The sequence below is a fragment of the Ambystoma mexicanum genome, chromosome 10 (assembly GCF_040938575.1).
Source record: "Ambystoma mexicanum isolate Mex_15411 chromosome 10, UKY_AmexF1_1, whole genome shotgun sequence".
Taxonomy (NCBI): domain Eukaryota; kingdom Metazoa; phylum Chordata; class Amphibia; order Caudata; family Ambystomatidae; genus Ambystoma; species Ambystoma mexicanum.
In genome coordinates, this window is record NC_090932.1 from 407,041,181 (window position 1) to 407,061,222 (window position 20,042).

General features: G+C 43.9%; 1 protein-coding gene and 1 long non-coding RNA gene across 7 annotated transcripts; one reads left to right on the forward strand and one right to left on the reverse strand.

The window, feature by feature from the left end:
• Positions 1-410: 410 nt before the first annotated feature.
• On the reverse strand, positions 411-6,024 carry LOC138491457 (uncharacterized). Of its 6 annotated transcripts, none has more exons than XR_011276012.1 (3): positions 985-6,024; positions 808-882; positions 411-720 (listed from the first exon to the last, which is right to left on the reverse strand). XR_011276012.1 is itself a non-coding variant. In XM_069617977.1 (3 exons), the coding sequence occupies exon 3, from the start codon at positions 3,851-3,853 to the stop codon at positions 1,757-1,759; it is 2,097 nt and encodes a 698-aa protein (XP_069474078.1). In that variant the 5' UTR covers positions 3,854-5,507; positions 5,595-5,669; positions 5,772-6,024; the 3' UTR covers positions 411-1,756. The 6 variants fall into 6 exon arrangements, 3 of the variants coding, with proteins under 3 accessions (XP_069474078.1, XP_069474077.1, XP_069474076.1); XM_069617977.1 differs by having other exon boundaries at positions 411-5,507; positions 5,595-5,669; positions 5,772-6,024; XR_011276011.1 differs by having other exon boundaries at positions 411-882.
• Positions 6,025-6,347: 323 nt separating this feature from the next.
• Positions 6,348-7,174, forward strand: LOC138493181 (uncharacterized). The gene is made up of 2 exons (XR_011276296.1): positions 6,348-6,600; positions 6,703-7,174. It is a non-coding gene; the product is annotated as an uncharacterized lncRNA (long non-coding RNA).
• Positions 7,175-20,042: the final 12,868 nt, after the last annotated feature.

Genomic DNA, 20,042 nt, shown 5'->3' on the forward strand with positions numbered 1-20,042 from the left:
TCTCTCCTCCCCGTTACTCCCTTTACTCCCTGATCATCCTCTGGCCCTTCTTCGGCCCCCTCTACTCCCTCCTTCTCTGCCTTTCCCCTGTTCTCCCCAGACAAGGTTTCTAGACACGTCTGATCTATGAAAGTCATCTAATATTTGTGTTGCCTAGCGCACACCTAGGTTTAAGGTTTTTTTACAGGATTTGTTGAAAATTTACGGGGTGCCGGGGAGAATAACAACCTTGACACTGGGTTGTTTTAACCTATGTAAATCCAACAGATTGTCCACAAGATTGTGGAACTCTCCCGTCCCCTGCACACCCTTTATACTGTAGAAACAGTCAATATTTCTATACAATGGTAATATTCAGTTTCTTTCAGAAAAAAGAAGAAATTAATGAGAGAAGCTAATTCATGACACTATTATAATAAAACAGAATGATGGGGACCATCGGTTTTAATTGAATTTTAAATTAATTGTTATAGATATGAATTTCAATTCATTCATCATCCAGTCTTTGTAAACATAATAACATAAATGTGTTCATTTTGAGGTTACATTCAATATTATAATACAAGGGCATACAAGGTACTCATCACACTTTCTATACAATAGGCTTTTCACATGGTATATCCACAGAAAGTAATGATGAATATTTTCTCGACGCGTTTCGGGGTGTCCCCTTCTTCAGGAATTGATAGCCCTCTTCATTGCCGTTAATCTTTGTTTCGTCTATAATGTATGATACAATGATCAAATTTTAGATTCTCACTGATAACTGTCATTTAACTCTTGGGAGAAATTTTTAATAATAATCACCTGGATGTTCAATGTGGAATATCCTAACTGGATTTATTATCAATAGCAATATCAGCCCAATAATGGTTATTCAACCTGTAGATGTGATAAAAAGACAATAGGGAAAGCTCAATTAAAAACGGGATCTTAATTCATGAAGGAAAATCTAGTCATGTAATATCTAAGAAAAAATATTACCTTTCGGTATTTCTGTAAAAAGCTACTACATCCATGGAATGGGTCGCTGTGGTATGTAGAGAGTCCTCAGGTACGGAGGTAGTGCAGTAATGGGCGATTCCTCCACTCGTGTCTGTAAAAACACGTATATATACTATATTAGATACACGAAAACAATGGGGTGGGATCATTCTGTGGAGAGTATTCTGTGAAGGCCTCTAGGCTCATGATATGCAATTGGGGAGCTGTTTACAAAGGATTCTCTTACCTCCTTCCTGAGAAGATGGCCGGTGCTGTAGCTCGAACCGTTCTACACGGTTTTCGCTAAAGATGGCCACTATTTACATTATGACGTCATCACGTCGAAGCGTGACGACGTCACTATGTTTAGAACGTCAGCGTGTGACGGGAAAACAGACGTCATACGGACATATTTTAGAAAACAATGTGTAATTAACCAATAGTATATAGGTGTATATCTATACTGGTGCAGGGAGTTTGAGTCAAATGAAATAAAGGTGAAAAGAGTCGAAAGATAAATGTGAGGAGTGTCTCATGTAACTTCTGGGAAATCTATTGTTTACCACGGACAAAAGTTAATCGAATATTGGACATCCGTGTGTTTACTATTTCAAGAGAAGCATGCTCACATTCTATGGTCTGTAACTTAATACATCCTATGTCAGTAAAAAATCATCCTAAGTGAACTGAACAAATTCAAAAATGTATTTAACAGCAATTGATATTGTATCCACACTGGGTTTCTGATTGGGTCAGGGGAAACAGTATTTAGTTACAAAAATGAGGCTAAACTGTAATCTTCGTTCATCCCATTGGGAGCTAGACTGTTTAGTCTCTCTATCCAGAAGATTTCCCTCTGGTTCATACGTCTGGCATGATTGCCACCTCTTGGGGCTCTGTTCACAATTTCCAAAATCACAACCTTTAGTTGAGAAATATTATGTTTCTTTATGGAAAAATGTCTTGCTACAGGTGAGTTAACACTGTTGGTACGTATGTTACTTTTGTGTTCATTCCAGCGCTCCTTGGCTTTCCTTTGTGTCTGTCCAACATAGTAAATGCCGCATGGGCAGCTTAAACCATAAATGATTGATTTCGTGTCACAAGTGGCAAAATCCTTTAGTGGGATTTTTTGGCCATTTGATGGGTGTCTTACATAGCTTCCCTTCATTATGTTGTTACAATTGCCACAACTGAGACAGGCAAACGTACCTATTTTCCTCTTGGTGAGGGTTCTTTGATTGTCCACTCTCGGTCTTTCTGCTTTAACTAGGCTATCCCTGAAGTTCCGACCCCTCTTGTAGGCGATTATGGGTGGTTCAGGAAATAGTCTCTTTAGTTGTGGATCCAATTTGATTATACCCCAGTTCTTCTTGATCATCCTTGTTATGTGATGACTCTGTGCTGAATATCTTAAAGCGTAGAGAAATGGGATCTCCTTAGATCTATTTCTTGATATACGGAGGTCTTTCCTCTCCAATGTGAGTGTTTTTTCTTCTGCTTTCTTGATGATAGACTCTGGATAGCCTCTTTCCTTGTATCTTTGTGTCATCAATAGGTTTTCATTCCTCAGGGTGTCAGTTGTTGAGATAATTCTCTTTAGTCTAAGGAATTGACTGTAGGGCAAATTATTCTTTAAATGCGTCGGATGATGGCTCCTGAAGTGTAACGTGTTGTTAACATCGGTGGGTTTGTGATAAATATTGGTGATTATCCCATCTTCCCCAATCTCTAGTTCAACGTCCAAAAAATGTAGTTTAGGGGTTCCAATTTCCATCGTGAATTTGATTCTGTCGTGGCCTGAATTGATGTATTTTAGGAATTCCTCTAGTTCGTGATGTTGTCCTCTCCAAATGACGAAAACATCGTCAATGTATCTTTTCCAGGTGATGATTTTTTTGCTAAATTTTGTTGGTATCAAAATCCATTTCATCTCCAAATGGTACATGAATAGATTAGCATAGGCTGGGGCCATTGCTGACCCCATTGAAGTTCCTGATGCTTGTAAATAGTACTGCGTCCTGTATCTGAAATAGTTGTTAATGAGTATAATTTTGCTTAATTTCATTAGGAAGGTTTTGTTTGCTTCACATTCATTTCTTAGTAGACACCATTCGAGTGCTTCCAAACCGTCTTGATGTGGGATGCATGTATATAGACTCTGTACATCAAACGAAACCAGTAGATCATTTCTGTTAATATCTGTTAAGGTGTCTAGGTGATTGAGAAAATCTGTGGTATCTTTAAGATATGTTGTGGTTGTTTGGACTATGGGTTGTAATGCCTTGTCCACATAAACTGCTAGTGGGTTGAAGATACTATCAGTTCCCGCAACAATCGGTCTGAGGGGGGGTTTTGTCAAGTTCTTATGTATTTTTGGCAGTCCATAGAAGATTGGAGTAATAGGATGTTCATTAATCAAAAACAATTTAGTCTTGTTGGAAATCCATCCTTGGTCCTCAGCTTCCTCAAGCGTAGTTTCAATAATGCTTGATATTTCTCTGACCGGATCTTGTTCAATTTTTATGTACGTGTTCTCATCTGTTAGGAGCTCTAAAATCTTCTCCTCATAGTATGTAGTGTCCATAATAACTATGGCCCCTCCTTTGTCTGCCGGTTTTAGGGTCAGGCTTCTATCATCCGCAAGGTTCTTGATGATTTCATTCTGCCTTCTCCTGGTATTGTAGTTCCTTGTTCTGGTGAAATTAACCCTTTTGAGATCTTTTATCATCTGTTCTTCAAACATTCTGATGGTTATGTTATTGACTTGAGGGTCGAAATGACTCTTGGGTTTCATTTCTAAGTATTGATGTGGCTCTTGTGTAGTGTTGATTCCCATTTGTGAATCAAAAAAGACTTTGAGTCTCATTTTCCGTGCCAGTCTGTGAAGATTGATTTTTTCTTCCAGCAAATTGGAATTCTGGGTTGGTATAAATGTTAAACCTAGGTTCAATGTGTCCGTTTGGTCTTTGGATAGTGGTTTTGATGAAATATTAACAACTAGTTGTTTGGTTTGTTCCGCGATCTTAGATTTCTTATTGCCTCTTCGCGTAGTCTTTTGTCTAAAAAAACCGAGGGAGTGGTTTGTGCGTTAGAGGTAGTCGCTTCTTGTGATGTATGTATAATCGGTCCACTTTCCGCGTTCTCCCTATTGATAACTTCGTCCCCACTTGTAGGTATTTCGCTACTGGATCCACTTGGTTCTTGTCCCGGTATTGGTGTTTTGTGGTTTTGTGGTCTTCTACCTGGTGCGGTTTTGTTTTGTGCGTAGTATTCTTGCCAGGAGTATACTATATCCTGAAGATAATCCAACGTATCTCTTCTGAATTTTCGGACTTTGCGTTGTTCTATGTCCTTTTTGTAGTTGTCCAATGTTCTGTTCACTTCCTCTATGATGGTTGTTAATTCCTCTTTGTTTTTAAATTTCGACAGTTGTTCTGTCAGGTCTTCGATTTCACTGTCGAGTTTGCTGACAGATTTTGCTAATTCCTCGATTGTCAATAATATAAGATCCAAAGAGCATTTATTTAAGATCTGCTCCCATTTCTTCACAAAATCTGGGTTGTCCTTGCACAGTGTGGGTCTTAAATATACCCTTAGTCCTCTTGGGATTCTTTGTGCTCGGTAGTATTGTGCTAATGTAGTAGCGTGTAGTTTTTGCGATATCTCCCTTCTGATGACCCTCTCCAATTGTGTAATAAGTTTCTCTGGACTAGTCGTTGTTGGTGTGGTTGTTTCGATTTCCTTCAAAAGCCCTAAAATTCGTGTGGCTTCCTCTTCGTTAAATGCCAAAGTTGTGGCGTGTTTTTCTGTAATTGCATTGATCTTTGAAAAAGACATCCCTTAGGGAGGCGGAGGTGATTGTTAGTATTTCTATTGGGTGCTGCTATGGCTGTTGTGTCACTCCCTAAGCATTTTTAGGGGGGCAGAGAGCAAGAATCCAATATTTGTGTTGCCTAGCGCACACCTAGGTTTAAGGTTTTTTTACAGGATTTGTTGAAAATTTACGGGGTGCCGGGGAGAATAACAACCTTGACACTGGGTTGTTTTAACCTATGTAAATCCAACAGATTGTCCACAAGATTGTGGAACTCTCCCGTCCCCTGCACACCCTTTATACTGTAGAAACAGTCAATATTTCTATACAATGGTAATATTCAGTTTCTTTCAGAAAAAAGAAGAAATTAATGAGAGAAGCTAATTCATGACACTATTATAATAAAACAGAATGATGGGGACCATCGGTTTTAATTGAATTTTAAATTAATTGTTATAGATATGAATTTCAATTCATTCATCATCCAGTCTTTGTAAACATAATAACATAAATGTGTTCATTTTGAGGTTACATTCAATATTATAATACAAGGGCATACAAGGTACTCATCACACTTTCTATACAATAGGCTTTTCACATGGTATATCCACAGAAAGTAATGATGAATATTTTCTCGACGCGTTTCGGGGTGTCCCCTTCTTCAGGAATTGATAGCCCTCTTCATTGCCGTTAATCTTTGTTTCGTCTATAATGTATGATACAATGATCAAATTTTAGATTCTCACTGATAACTGTCATTTAACTCTTGGGAGAAATTTTTAATAATAATCACCTGGATGTTCAATGTGGAATATCCTAACTGGATTTATTATCAATAGCAATATCAGCCCAATAATGGTTATTCAACCTGTAGATGTGATAAAAAGACAATAGGGAAAGCTCAATTAAAAACGGGATCTTAATTCATGAAGGAAAATCTAGTCATGTAATATCTAAGAAAAAATATTACCTTTCGGTATTTCTGTAAAAAGCTACTACATCCATGGAATGGGTCGCTGTGGTATGTAGAGAGTCCTCAGGTACGGAGGTAGTGCAGTAATGGGCGATTCCTCCACTCGTGTCTGTAAAAACACGTATATATACTATATTAGATACACGAAAACAATGGGGTGGGATCATTCTGTGGAGAGTATTCTGTGAAGGCCTCTAGGCTCATGATATGCAATTGGGGAGCTGTTTACAAAGGATTCTCTTACCTCCTTCCTGAGAAGATGGCCGGTGCTGTAGCTCAAACCGTTCTACACGGTTTTCGCTAAAGATGGCCACTATTTACATTATGACGTCATCACGTCGAAGCGTGACGACGTCACTATGTTTAGAACGTCAGCGTGTGACGGGAAAACAGACGTCATACGGACATATTTTAGAAAACAATGTGTAATTAACCAATAGTATATAGGTGTATATCTATACTGGTGCAGGGAGTTTGAGTCAAATGAAATAAAGGTGAAAAGAGTCGAAAGATAAATGTGAGGAGTAGAACGTGTAGAACGGTTCGAGCTACAGCACCGGCCATCTTCTCAGGAAGGAGGTAAGAGAATCCTTTGTAAACAGCTCCCCAATTGCATATCATGAGCCTAGAGGCCTTCACAGAATACTCTCCACAGAATGATCCCACCCCATTGTTTTCGTGTATCTAATATAGTATATATACGTGTTTTTACAGACACGAGTGGAGGAATCGCCCATTACTGCACTACCTCCGTACCTGAGGACTCTCTACATACCACAGCGACCCATTCCATGGATGTAGTAGCTTTTTACAGAAATACCGAAAGGTAATATTTTTTCTTAGATATTACATGACTAGATTTTCCTTCATGAATTAAGATCCCGTTTTTAATTGAGCTTTCCCTATTGTCTTTTTATCACATCTACAGGTTGAATAACCATTATTGGGCTGATATTGCTATTGATAATAAATCCAGTTAGGATATTCCACATTGAACATCCAGGTGATTATTATTAAAAATTTCTCCCAAGAGTTAAATGACAGTTATCAGTGAGAATCTAAAATTTGATCATTGTATCATACATTATAGACGAAACAAAGATTAACGGCAATGAAGAGGGCTATCAATTCCTGAAGAAGGGGACACCCCGAAACGCGTCGAGAAAATATTCATCATTACTTTCTGTGGATATACCATGTGAAAAGCCTATTGTATAGAAAGTGTGATGAGTACCTTGTATGCCCTTGTATTATAATATTGAATGTAACCTCAAAATGAACACATTTATGTTATTATGTTTACAAAGACTGGATGATGAATGAATTGAAATTCATATCTATAACAATTAATTTAAAATTCAATTAAAACCGATGGTCCCCATCATTCTGTTTTATTATAATAGTGTCATGAATTAGCTTCTCTCATTAATTTCTTCTTTTTTCTGAAAGAAACTGAATATTACCATTGTATAGAAATATTGACTGTTTCTACAGTATAAAGGGTGTGCAGGGGACGGGAGAGTTCCACTATGAAAGTCATCTCCCAGCTTAATCTCCACACTGAATCTATTTGTTGTCTCCATGATCATCAGTCTGGCTTCAGAGCTGCCAGAAGCAAGGAAACTGCTCTCCTGAACATCTATGAAGACCTGCTCTCCAACCTTGATTCCAACACCCACTGTGTCCTCATCTTACTTGATCTCTCTTCTGCCTTTGACATGGTCAACCATGCCATCCTGCTCAACCGTCTCCATGATAACCTGGGGATCACCAGTCAAGCCCTGGCGTGGATGACTTCTTTCCTCTCTAAACGACCCTCCCAGGTGAAACTCGGGTCCTTCCTCTCCTCTATCTTTATCTCTACCTGTGGTGTCCCCCAGGGGTCTAAACTTTATCCATGGCTGTTAAACCAATACCTGACACTTCTTGCCCACTGCATTGCTGCGCTCTGCCCCAACTTCCAGTGCTATGCCGATGACACTCTGTTGGGTGTCCTGACCCACGTTTAAGCTATCATGCCACAACATTTGGTGCTGTGGGCTTAGAAAATTCAAGATGGCGGAAAACCCACATGTGCGCCGAAATCCAGGAAAGCTGCGCAGTTTGTGCGCACACCAAAATGGTTGCCTCACTTGCCACCCACCAGTGCGAGAATGAAAGGCCGGGTTGCCATGAGGGAAATGGGTTGCCAAAGGAAAAACAGTAGCGCCGGTTAGCTTCAAAGCGCTTTAAAATCACCATTGGACTACCCGCACAGTAGTCTGAAACCATTGGGAATGGCAATGCTGATTGCCAAATGCAACCTAGAATTGTTGGGAATTCATTTTCTTAAATCCCAAAAATGGGTGCAGTACCAGTACTCACCACTATCCAAAAGCCGGCAGTTTAAAACCACCCTGTGTTTCTCTGAAGGCAGGCTCAAACTGTCTATTTTAAACATTGCAACACATCTAAAAACTCACTGGACACCAGCAGACATTTGGTAGAATGGAGTGTTGTGTGCCTACAAAATCTGGGAAATGAAGAGCCCAAAACAATGCTTATAACAAAACTGCTGTGGATTTCAGCAGTTTAAGTAAATTGGGACTGAAAGACACTACAAATCTAAATGTTTAAAAGAAATGAGTGACCTACTTTGAGTGTCACATAGGTTGCAATTGTTTAAATGTCATAGTTTAAACTTAGAATCAGCATCATAGCTGCATATGTAAAAAAATGTCTTGACTTAGACTGGGGAACAAAAAGTGACATTTTATCTGAAACTGGCTTAAAGAGATTCCAATTCTGCCTGGCAACTACCCCCATCAGGAGTGAAACTTGAGTCACAGCTGTGTTCCCAGGCCAACCTTCCTTTTGCTGCCCACACTAAGGATATGCCATCTATCTGATAATTGAATTACCTGTGCTCTGCAGGAGAGTGAACAAAGCCCTCTTCACTCAGGCAAAGGTTTTTATTACCGCAGTCGTAAAATGTAGCTTCCTCTTGGCAGGAGCTGGGAGGGGCACTGCCTGTGAGAGCAAGCTGGCTTGGCAGAACTGGATTAACCAGTATTTCTACCTTGTGCTGAGAGAAAACCACACCCCTTTGGAGCCAGAACATAACTCTAAAAAGATGAATAACTCATAGAGCGGACATGTGAAAATTTTATAAATGATTCCATAATTCTTGTGATTTTTCTGCCCACATTTTAAGAGGTTTTTCGACCCGGTGGCGTGTTCAGGGGGGTTTTAGCGGAAAAGTGGATATTACTCTAAATGTATGCATGTTAAAAATCTGAAACTTCATCAGTTAATGTCCATACTTCCTACGCACATGTATGTAAAGTTGGGTCAATGTCAGAAATTGAAAAATCAGTTAAAAAGTCAATTATGTACCATTTCTGAATGCAAGCTCTTAGAAACAGCAGATTTGGACAGAGACATGGCTAAATTCAGCCACACCATGTATATGTAATTTCAAGCAACTGTGTAACTGTGAAATATGTCTTTTATTATCAAATATAGAATGTGTGCAATCTGACAGAGGAGTGTCCTATCTGCAAGCCATAAAATGACATCCCTCTGACTCACAGTTCATTCCCCAATCAAATGATAAATGGAAGTTTGACCAATTAGAAGCTGAGAGAGAGGTAGGGTCAGTGATGCTAGAACACACCCACATTCTAAACACATAAAAGCAGACAGACAGGACAGATAGGGACCTTCCAATTCCATCTGCAGCGGGACGCTCTGCCGGAAAAATCCATACTTTACCTCCATCAAACCACCAGAGAGCCAAACTAGAGACTTCAATCTATCCAGAACTAGAGACCCAGACCAGAGAACCAGAGAGAGCTGACCCAGATCACTGTGAAGTGCAGAGACCAGAGGCGAGTTTAAAACCTGACCAGATCCATGGCGAGGCCCATTTCACTCAAGAATATAGTGTGAGTACCTAGAAAACTGTGCAGAACCAATATCTTAGTTAAAATAATATAATTCAATCCTATTTTAATCTAAGTAGAACTGTCTCCTAACTGTCACCTGTCATTTGCAAAGCTGTCACTGGCATTTTAGCTGCAAAAGCTGCACTTGTCTTTTTGAACTTTAAAATTTCAAATCTGAAAAACGACCTTCACAAAATCGCTCATATCTCCTCAACCGTTTGTGCTAGAGACTTGCAGTAACTTTTATTTGGAAGCTGAGATCCTAGGCTTTCCTAGGACCCCAAAACGATAGAGATAGTCCTTGTGGTTCCTCTGTAATAGCGCTCGGCGCATCCGCGAATTTTGCCGCGATTTGCAAATTTCTCCACATGTAAAATCAGCTGCTGCTTGCCTTCCATTTGCCAGAAATTCGTTTAACCTGCTAACTATCCCTGCATCATTGCTAGTGTGAGCCTGGACTAATATTAACTAGATACCACTCACCCTGAACCTCTGAAAGGGAATTAAAAGCATTTCCAGCATACTTCTCATCCATTGCTAGCACATATAAAAGCATTTGGGCCTGTGTTTTCAAAACTCCTATCTGTTTTCTTTAAGCTTGCTGGGGTGAACTGATTTACAGTTGATCGCATTTCTGAGAACTGTGTGCTTCCTTCCATTTCCTTGCATTGTATCAAGGGGGGGAGGGGATTGCCAGAGAAAAGTGATTACATTGTTTTGTTGAAATCATATTGAGTATTTTCTATACTGCATTTCATTCATTCAACCTTGCATTTCCTTGAACCCTGTAAAGCATTCTCTACCACATTATACTTTTGTTCCTATTTACCAGTGTGCTACCTTATCCATTTCATGTTAACTCATTAGTGATTATAAGAAGTGTGCTAGTGCCAGATTCTCCGTTGTTGATCTTTATCATATCAGATTAAGTGTGCTATTCAATTATTAATTTATTATAAAGCGTGATATAATATATATTGTTTAAATTATCAAATAAACCTTTTAAACTTGCAAAACAGAACTACTTCTTGGCTCAGTGGGGTCAGGGGGATTCCAAGAGAGGGGTGTTATATAGGGGTAGTCATCCAGAACGCATGAACTGGACATAAAGATATATCAATAAGGGTTTTCATTCAGTATTATAGACTAGGCGTTGACTTAGCTGTAGTGTTGAATTGAATCCTCTTACAAATTGGGGGCTCGAGCCGAGACGTTGGGTTAGATTTACCACTTGTGCAGCTTAATACAGTGTGCTAACTGACGGGATACATACATCCGGTCGGATCACCACGCTGCATTACGCTGTGAAGCATTCCTCAAAAGGGACACTCCAAGAAAAGTTCTGTTCTGCAAAAATAAAATACAAACTTCTGTAAGTCAGGACAGAGACCAATCTCTAGAATGACGACCTTAGTAGACATGAAAATAGCCAGAGAGCACCTCTTGCATAAGCTATTTGTGAGAGGTGAATGGACCGAACAGGGCCAGGATGTGTGGTTGCAGGCCATCACACAACAGGTCACTGAAACAGGGTCAGATATATATAGAGATCAGGGTCCCTTACATGTGGCCCTGAGTGAACTATATATGGCTCCTAAAGCCAAAGAGGAACACAATAAGATTGCCAGGATAGCAGCATACCTGTACCTATATATGGGAGACATGCAGGATAGATGTGCTGAAAGCCAAAATCTGGCAAATAGGCAACAGATGGCATTACAGAAGGCCCAATCTGACCTGGTCTCTTCTGAGCAGAGGCTGCAGAGGAGCCAGGAGTCAGAAGATGATAGTAGGCAGCACATCATTAAAATAAAGAAGGATATGGATGTGCTGCAACAGGAAAAGGTAGAACAGGATACCAGATTTCTGGCCTTGCAGAAGGAATACCAAGAAGGTTTGGACTCCCTACTGCAAAACCAGAAAAAGCTGGAGCAACAACTGGACTTCAACAGGGTATGTGCTGAGCAGGTAGTCACCCTGCAAGGCCACCTAGATAGAGTGAAGGCAGAGAGCAACAAACTAATTCTGAAAGACCTGGATACCCAGGCAGAGTTTGATCAGGAGCGCCAGAATGCTGGTGCCTTCCAAAGGCAAAGGGACGACCTGGCGGCACAGATGCAGGCTCTTAGTCAGGAAAGAGACGCCATAGGCCAGGAAGTCTGCCACTTAAAAAAGGAAATTGAAGAAAATCACCTGGCCCTCCAGGGGCTGGGTGATCTCCAAAAAGAAAACCAGAACTTGGTAGAGCACACCAGGAGGGTGGAAGAGGCCCTGGCAAGAAAGGAGCAGGCCAGTAGGGATGGGACTCAGGAGGTAAACCTCCTGCAGCAAAGACTGGCCCAGTTCTCCAGAACCAACCAGGAAGTACAGAGGGAAAATGAGGCTCTCTGCCAGCACAATGAGAGGCTCCAGCAACAGGTAGCGATGCAGGAGAAACTGATAGAGTCGAGTAAGGCCTTAACAGAGGAACTGAAAGCACAAATGCAGGCTCTTGCATTGCAACAGGGAGCAGGGGCGGATAGAGATGAGGTCCGCTGGGAAAGAGAGACTCCTGACCATAACCGCAGGAGCCCTAACCCCAGGGGCCTTCATCTCCCCCAGTCCCTGGACTCTACCACCCCCATGTCCCCTGGCGCACATGAGCACAGGGCCGCAGGGATGGCAGATTACTATCCAGCTAAGAGTATGGGGCTCATAGGCCAGTACCACTCAGGAATGGAGGGGTGGGCATCCGGGTATGGGCACCCAAGTACAGTACAGTTCAATGGGGAACCCCAGGAGAGTAGGCCCATTAAGGGCATCCTGAAAACCTCTGCCCAGTTAGGTCAGTGGAGGGGGTACCCATCAAATCCTGGCAGCAAGGAGGAATCTGAAGACTCCTCTGAACTGCGCAGGACACAGGAGACCAGGTCCCCACATTCTGCCAGCCATTCCCAGGCTCGCAGAATCCGGGAAAACCTGGAAGAACAGACGGGAACCTCTGGGAGCAGTGCCTCTGAGTCCGAGGAAGAATGGACAAGGGTTACCCGAACCAAAAAGGCCAATAAGGCAAAAAGGGCCTTGCTTAAGGACCCCTTAAAGCAGATTAAGGCGATCAGGAGCGTCATCACGCCTTACCATAAGAACGCTAAGTATTCTGTTTGGGAGCACTTAGAGTTGTTTGAACAAATGATGGAGACTTTCCATTTGAAGGACAGCCAAAGCTGTATTCAATATGTAAAGTGGACCTTCTCCCCGGAATACTCCAGTTTCTTTGCGGGGCTGGAGGACCAAAATCATTCAAGATGGTCCACCTATAAGGCGGCCATCTTGAAACATTTTTTCTGTTCACAGAAATCCTCAAGAGGCTCGCAAGGCAGCCTACAATTTGCAATGTGGGGAGGATCAGGCCCCACAAGAATTTGTGCAGGAGTTAAAGCGTGCTTTTGCACAGACCACAAGAAGGGTGCGCACGGATAGCAGGGAATTTATTAATACGTTTTTCCATGCCTTGCCCAAATATATCATGACCCAGCTCGTGAGGGATTTTCACGAGAAAAGATCTTTAGACTGGGTCATTGAACAGGCTACCCGGATCTATGAGGTGCAGAAACCGGTAGATAGCAAAAGTAATGCCCAGAAAAACCCCAAAGCCAACAGCACCCCTGCTGCTGCCAAGGTGGCAGAGGTAAAGGTCACCCCCGTTTTGGATTTGGAGATGGGGGGGCCTAAAAACCTACCTGCACCTAATAATGCTAGGCCCAGAAGGTCCTCGGGCCAGTCACAGACAGGGAGCCAAGGAGGCAGCCCCACAAATGGGGTCCCTCGCTCTCCTGATTATGTAAGTCCCCGTTACAAGGGAAATCGACCCATCCTGGGTTATGTGTGGACTCCTCCAGCCCAAGGGGGGGATCCAGCCAAGCACCTAACCCAGGGAACTTCCATCCAAACTTCCCACAGGAGGGCAGAAATTTACCAAACCCTGGGCAGAACTTTTTCCCCAGATATCCACCCGACTTTCAGCCCCAAAACCATCCATCCTTCTTTCCCCAATTCCCTGAGCCCAGACCACTGAATCCGGGAGAGGGGAGGCCAAGGGTGGAGGGGTACCCAAATCTTCCCAACCCGGGGTATTACCAGAGGAGGGACAGCTACCCTTCCCGGGATCAGCCCAGGGGAGAAAACAGGGCCCTGTATCAGCCTGAGCGGGTTTCCCAGTTAGAGCGCCAGGTTCAAAACATGGCGCGGGACCTGGGTCACATACTGAGGGCTCAGCAGAACCCTCAGATGGGCGTGCCGGCGCAGAACGCACCCAACTCTGGACCTGGTGCTCCAGAACAATGACGGGGGCAGCACCCCGATAACTCACCGGTTCCCAGGGAGGAGGCACAAAGGGAAGGGGGGTGTAAAGCCTTGGAGGAAGCTTCCTTCCTCACTTGTAAACAGCCCCTGCAAACCCAGGAACCGGAAACAAAATCTCCTGCCCCTGAAAGTCTGCCTCCTAAGGAGCAGAGGGGGGGTAGGAGAAACAAAAGACCCAAACAGACTCAGTTTGAGGAGGAGGTACAGATCTTCCAATTTGAGGGAGAGGGATCCTCAGAGGATCCTGGGAAAAGGATCTTCTCCTTCAGAGAGGGGGGAACTCCCCCCAAAGAAAAATGGGTCCCTAGGTATGCAAATCCAGACTGGGGAGATGTGGAGACTGAGCTACCGCCGCCCACCATCTCATCCCAGAACCAACAGCAAGAAAATCCCCTGGTTCAAACCCATCCTGGGGACTGCCTCCAAAAAGGGGGGGGCAGCCCAGAACCGGAACCAGGGGAACCCACAATGGCTCTGATCTCCAGTTGCCAACTTTTTCTTTCAGATTCCCAAGACTCTCCACAGAATTCTGCCCAAATCTCTTCGCTATCGATGTCCAAAACCAGAAAGTTAGCCCACCAGTTGTCCAAAAATGTGCATTATCTGTGCCCCCTTGAGGAGAAGGAGGGAAGATATTATGCCCCGGTACAAGTACAGGGGCAGGGTACAATCTCGGCACTGGTGGACACGGGATCTCAAGCTACCCTTCTGTCCAGAAGGGCCTTTGACGAACTGAATGCAGGAAGGGGAGGGAATTACCAAATTCCTCTCACCTCTCTTCCTGGGCAACTCCAGAACTTTGACGGGAAGGAAATTCCTGTCGAGGGGACTGCAGACTTGGACATTAAAATTGGGCGACATAAGTTGAAACACCCGGTCATAGTTGTGACCCCGGAGGGCACCCCTTGTTTACTAGGGAATGACCTCCTGAGAAGGTTGTCACCCCTAATAGATTGTGTAAACAAGGTCCTCTGGACCCAGACTAGCCGACCAATAAAATTAAAACAGAGTGTCAACCATGTTAGTTTAAACGGCACATGCCACATGGTTGAACAAAAATCTGACCAAGTAGAATTTCACTTCCAGAACAACCAGATTCCAGACGTGACAGTAATAGCAGTAGGACAACAGACTAGTGATGGGGGGTCCTCTCTATTTCTGAAAATCAACCTTCCTTCCAGTTTAAGGTGGTATTCCACGCTGGAAGGAAACACTCTGAAATTCTTTACAAATCCACAATCAGATATTACCACTCCTATAGTCCAGGAAGATGTGAAATCAGCTCAGAGCCTGGCTGATATTCAGCAAATTGGAGAGCAGTTGTTCATCCCTGTTCAGTTAAATGATGGGAAGGACTCTGTTCTCGCTCGAGTGTGCGTGAACAACGGTAAGAGCTTCATCAGCGAAGCCATGTTTCGCCAACTCCCAAAAGATCCAGCCATTCCCACCTTCAAACTGATAGACAAATGGGAAATGGACCTGGAAGCACATAATTCCAAACATCTCCTGCCAAGCAGGTGTATGCTCAAAATCTCCATTGGCAACAAGAGCATAGTCCACAATTGTTGGGTCGTGCGAGACGTCCCTGCCGCCTTTTACTTAGGCAGTGACATTCTCAATCGCTTTGCCATTAGTTTGGACCTAATAAACTTCAAAGCTTGGTCCCGATTAGCGGATAATCCCATGGGCTTTGATGATCCAGAAAAAGCATTTAGGTCAGCTCAATTGCTACCTTATGCAGTTGAAATTCAGGTTAAAGAGGAAGTCACCATCCCAGAAAGGACCCGACAACTCTCCCTGGAAGTGAAAGTTAAAAGGGGACAAGAGTTGAAAAACCCTGATGCTTACATACATCTAAATGCTTCTCTCCAACAGCAAGGGTTGGGGGTAAACCCAACACCATTAGTCAACATAGAACATGACACCATTCCAATAGAGGTGGATAACAGCGACTTAAAGAGTATTACTCTAGCCGCAGGCACCATTATTGGAATGGCGGTTGATGACCGACATTTTTCCATCGACTTATTAAATGAACTGTTAGGACCAATCCCCAAGGACTGTTTTGACAGTGACAGTGAGGACAATACAACACCAGACAGGATTTTTACCCGGCATGGGGGGAACTTCCTGGTGTACACTTCCTGCCCCTATGGTAAGGAAGATGTGACTTGTGACTTCAGGAGGGATGAGGTGATTTTCCAGGTCCATGAGGGCTGCCTTTCCCACCTGAAGCCTCCGGTCCAAATCAGCACTCTGACCAGGGACTTCTCCACCCAGCTGGAGGAGGCCGCGGAGATAGCCAGACCAGAAGTCTTTCCAGGCTTCAGGCAGATGGTGGAAGAGAGAGTCAACCTAGCTGATGCCTGTGTGACTCTGGAACAAAAGCAAAAGTTGAAACAAGTTTTCTTGGATTTCCAAGATCTCTTTGCGGTATACTCATATGACTGTGGTCGCACTGACATCCACACAACAACAATCCCCACGGACCCTGGCATGACTCCTGTGTTTGTGAAGCAATATCGCTTGCCTCTCGCATCAATGGAGTCCCTTACCGAAATAATTAAGAACCTTGAGTCCCGGGGAATAATCCGTCCCGTCCACAGCACCTTCAATAATCCGGTGCTGGGAATATTGAAGCCAAACGGCCAGTGGAGACTCTGCGCCGACCTTAGGGAGCTCAACAAACGGGTCCATACTTCCCGATGGCCTCTGCCCTACATTGACCAAGGGCTGGCCCAGATTCAGGGGTCACAGGTATTCACTGCAATAGACCTGACCAATGGATACTGGACCGTGCCTGTCAGCAGGGAGGACCAATACAAACTGGCTTTTACCTTTGGGGGCCAGCAGTACACATGGACCCGGACTCCCTTCGGATACCTCAACTCCGGCAATGAATTCAACATTTTCCTACATAAGGCCATGCCCGACCTGGGTGCGAGGGGTAACCTGGCTTATGTAGATGATGTCCTCATCAAAAGTTCATCTGTGGAGGAACACATAGCGGAGATCCGTTATGTTCTGACACAGTTGAGGGCCGCCGGAGCAAAACTTTCCTTTCAGAAAGCACAGTGGTGTAGAACCCGTGTTAATTTCTTGGGGCATGAGATTACTCCTCAGGGCCTCTGTCCCCAGGAAAAGAAAGTGGAAGCACTTCAGAAACTGAAAGACCCCACAACTCTGCGGGAACTAAGGAGCCTCCTTGGACTGACTAATTACAGCAGAAAGTTTATTGAGGGCTACGCAGAGATCACCAGACCCCTGATTCATCTCCTGAAGGGGGGGGTCAAGTGGGAATGGGGTCCAGAACAAGCCGAGGCAGTAAAACAACTCAAAAGAAGCCTCTCACAAGCGCCTTGCCTAGCTTACCCGGTCAGAAACAAGGAGTTCTTCCTGGAGACAGGGTTCTCTAATACGTGCTTGACGGCAGTATTATATCAAAAGCATGACAAGGTCAATAAAGTAATCTCCTATGCGAGCAAAACTTTATCCTCTGTGGAGGAAAAATTCAACGATTGTGAGAAGGCACTCCTGGCAACGGTGTGGGCATTGAAGAATTACCGCCCGTTTATCCAGGGGGAACACATCATAGTGGAGACTCTACACCAGCCTCTGCAATATCTCCAAAGTGACAGAATCCGGGCCGGAAATGTGAGTAATTCCCGAATTACTTCCTGGATTCTGTCAATGCAAGGCTTTCCTGTGGAGGTCAGACATGGCCAAAACAAGAAGAGTCCCCTCGCGCAAGGTCTGGCTGACTTGCATGATTGTGCCAGAGAAAACTGTCTCGAGGACGAAAGTCTAAAAATCAAGGACAATACGGAAGCATACCTTAATTCCCCACACAAAGTCTTTGAAGAGGACAAGTGTGAGGGAATGCCCACTGTCTATGTGGATGGATGCTCTTACCATGTTGACAACAACGGGGAAAAAGAACTGGTGGCTGGCGTAGGGAATGCATGGGTGAATGAGTCCCCAGAACCCTCCGCTGGATACAAAATTGGTCCCCGAAGTAGTCAGGTGGCAGAATTGATGGCTGTGCATCAGGCCATCCTCACTGCTGTCCAGCATCAACTCCGCGAACTGGTCATAATCACAGATTCGGATTATGTACGGAACGGGTTCGTGGAGCACCTGGTTAATTGGAAAACCAGAGGCATGTTATGTGCTAACAACAAACCCTTGAAACATGGGAAGTTGATCCAAAACATTGATGATCTGGTCACCTCGAATGGGATGACCATCTACTGGAAAAAGATCAAGGGTCATTCCAAAGTAGAGGGACCAGACAAAACTGGAAATGACTTAGCTGATCAGCTGGCCAAAACCGGGGCCATCCAAGGGGATCTAATTGAAATTGAGTCCCTGTTGGGGGAAATCCAGGTCACTGCCATCACTAGGTCCCAGACAAATGCTCACAACGACCTTTCAATGGAGTAAGGAGACCCCTGATGCTGATTTGATTACTGCTCAGAAGGGGGATCCAATTATTGGTAAATTTTACCAGCACCTTGAGGACCCTGAGAACTTCCCCTGACGGATACCGATTACATTGGGAAAGAGGACCTAAGAGTGTTGATGAAATGTCCAAAAATGTACCGGATTCAAGACGGTTTGCTGGTAAGGAAATCCAAAGCTGGCCACGATCAGTGGGTGGTTCCTACCTCATTCCGAAGCCTGATGTTAAGTCACGCCCATGATGCGGCCACCGCCGGTCATAGGGGGTTTCACACAACATTGGAAATCTTAAGAGAGGTTGCATACTGGCCACACATGGGGCAGGACCTCGACCAATACTTGAAGGGGTGTCTTGTGTGTGCACAATTTCAGCCATCATCCCTCACGCACCGTGCGCCTCTCCAAAAGAGGGGGATGACACTGCCATGGTCAGATTTACAAATCGACTTTGTAGGCCCTGTGATTCGCTCGGCTAGGGGGAATAAGTACATGTTGACTGTGACATGCTTGTTTACCAAGTGGGTGGAATGTCTCCCAGCCCCAAATTGCAAGGCAGAAACTGCAGCTGCCTTGATGATTAACCACATCTTTTCCCGTTTTGGTCTACCTCAAAGGATTGAGTCAGACAGAGGTAGCCACTTCACCAGTGAAGTAATGACAAAGATGTGGGAGATACTGGGGGTCAAGAGAAAGCTGCATATTGCTTATAGACCAGCTTCTTCTGGGGCAGTAGAGAGATATAACCGAACCATTGTGAGCATATTAAAGAAGTTTGTGGCAGATTCTGGGCCAAGTTGGGATATCCGATTACCTCTGGTCCTAATGGCCATCAGATCTACCCCTTCATCTGCAACCAAAATGTCACCATTTGAGTTGATGACTGGGCGCAAGATGGTGCTTCCTCAGCATTTGCTCTATATGACCCAAGAGCAGACACTGATAAATGCCTCCACTACTCATGAGTATGTAGAGAATTTAAGGAAACACCTCCAACATGCTTTTGCTTATGCTCAGCGGAATCTAGAAAGATCAGCTGATAGCATGAAGACCCACTATGACCTGAAAACTTCCAGGAAGGAATATCAGGTGGGAGACCGGGTCTATCTATACAACTTCCAAAGGAACCAGGCCAAGCAGCGCAAATTTTTGCCTACATGGAAAGGACCCTTTGAGATCATCGACAAGATCTCACCTGTGGCCTACAAAATCCACATCCCCAAAGGCGGTTCGGCAGAGGGGGAAGACAAGTGGGTCCACATAAACCAGTTGAAATGTTGCCATCCCAGGCACACTCTGCAACAACTGGAGGAATCCTCTGGAATCCTAGCGGGTACTGTCTCAGACTAATTCAGTTCCAATCATAAAACATACCACATCTAGTCTCTAAAATATTGTGATTTGCATGAAACTGTCTCTTAGTTATACTGTTTTTTTTTTCAAAATAAGAATGTAATGTTTTGTTATGATGAAATGCATATGCTGCCCCACTATCTCAACAGTGGTGGAAAAACGTCTATGAGTAGGTATTGCCGCTTTTGCT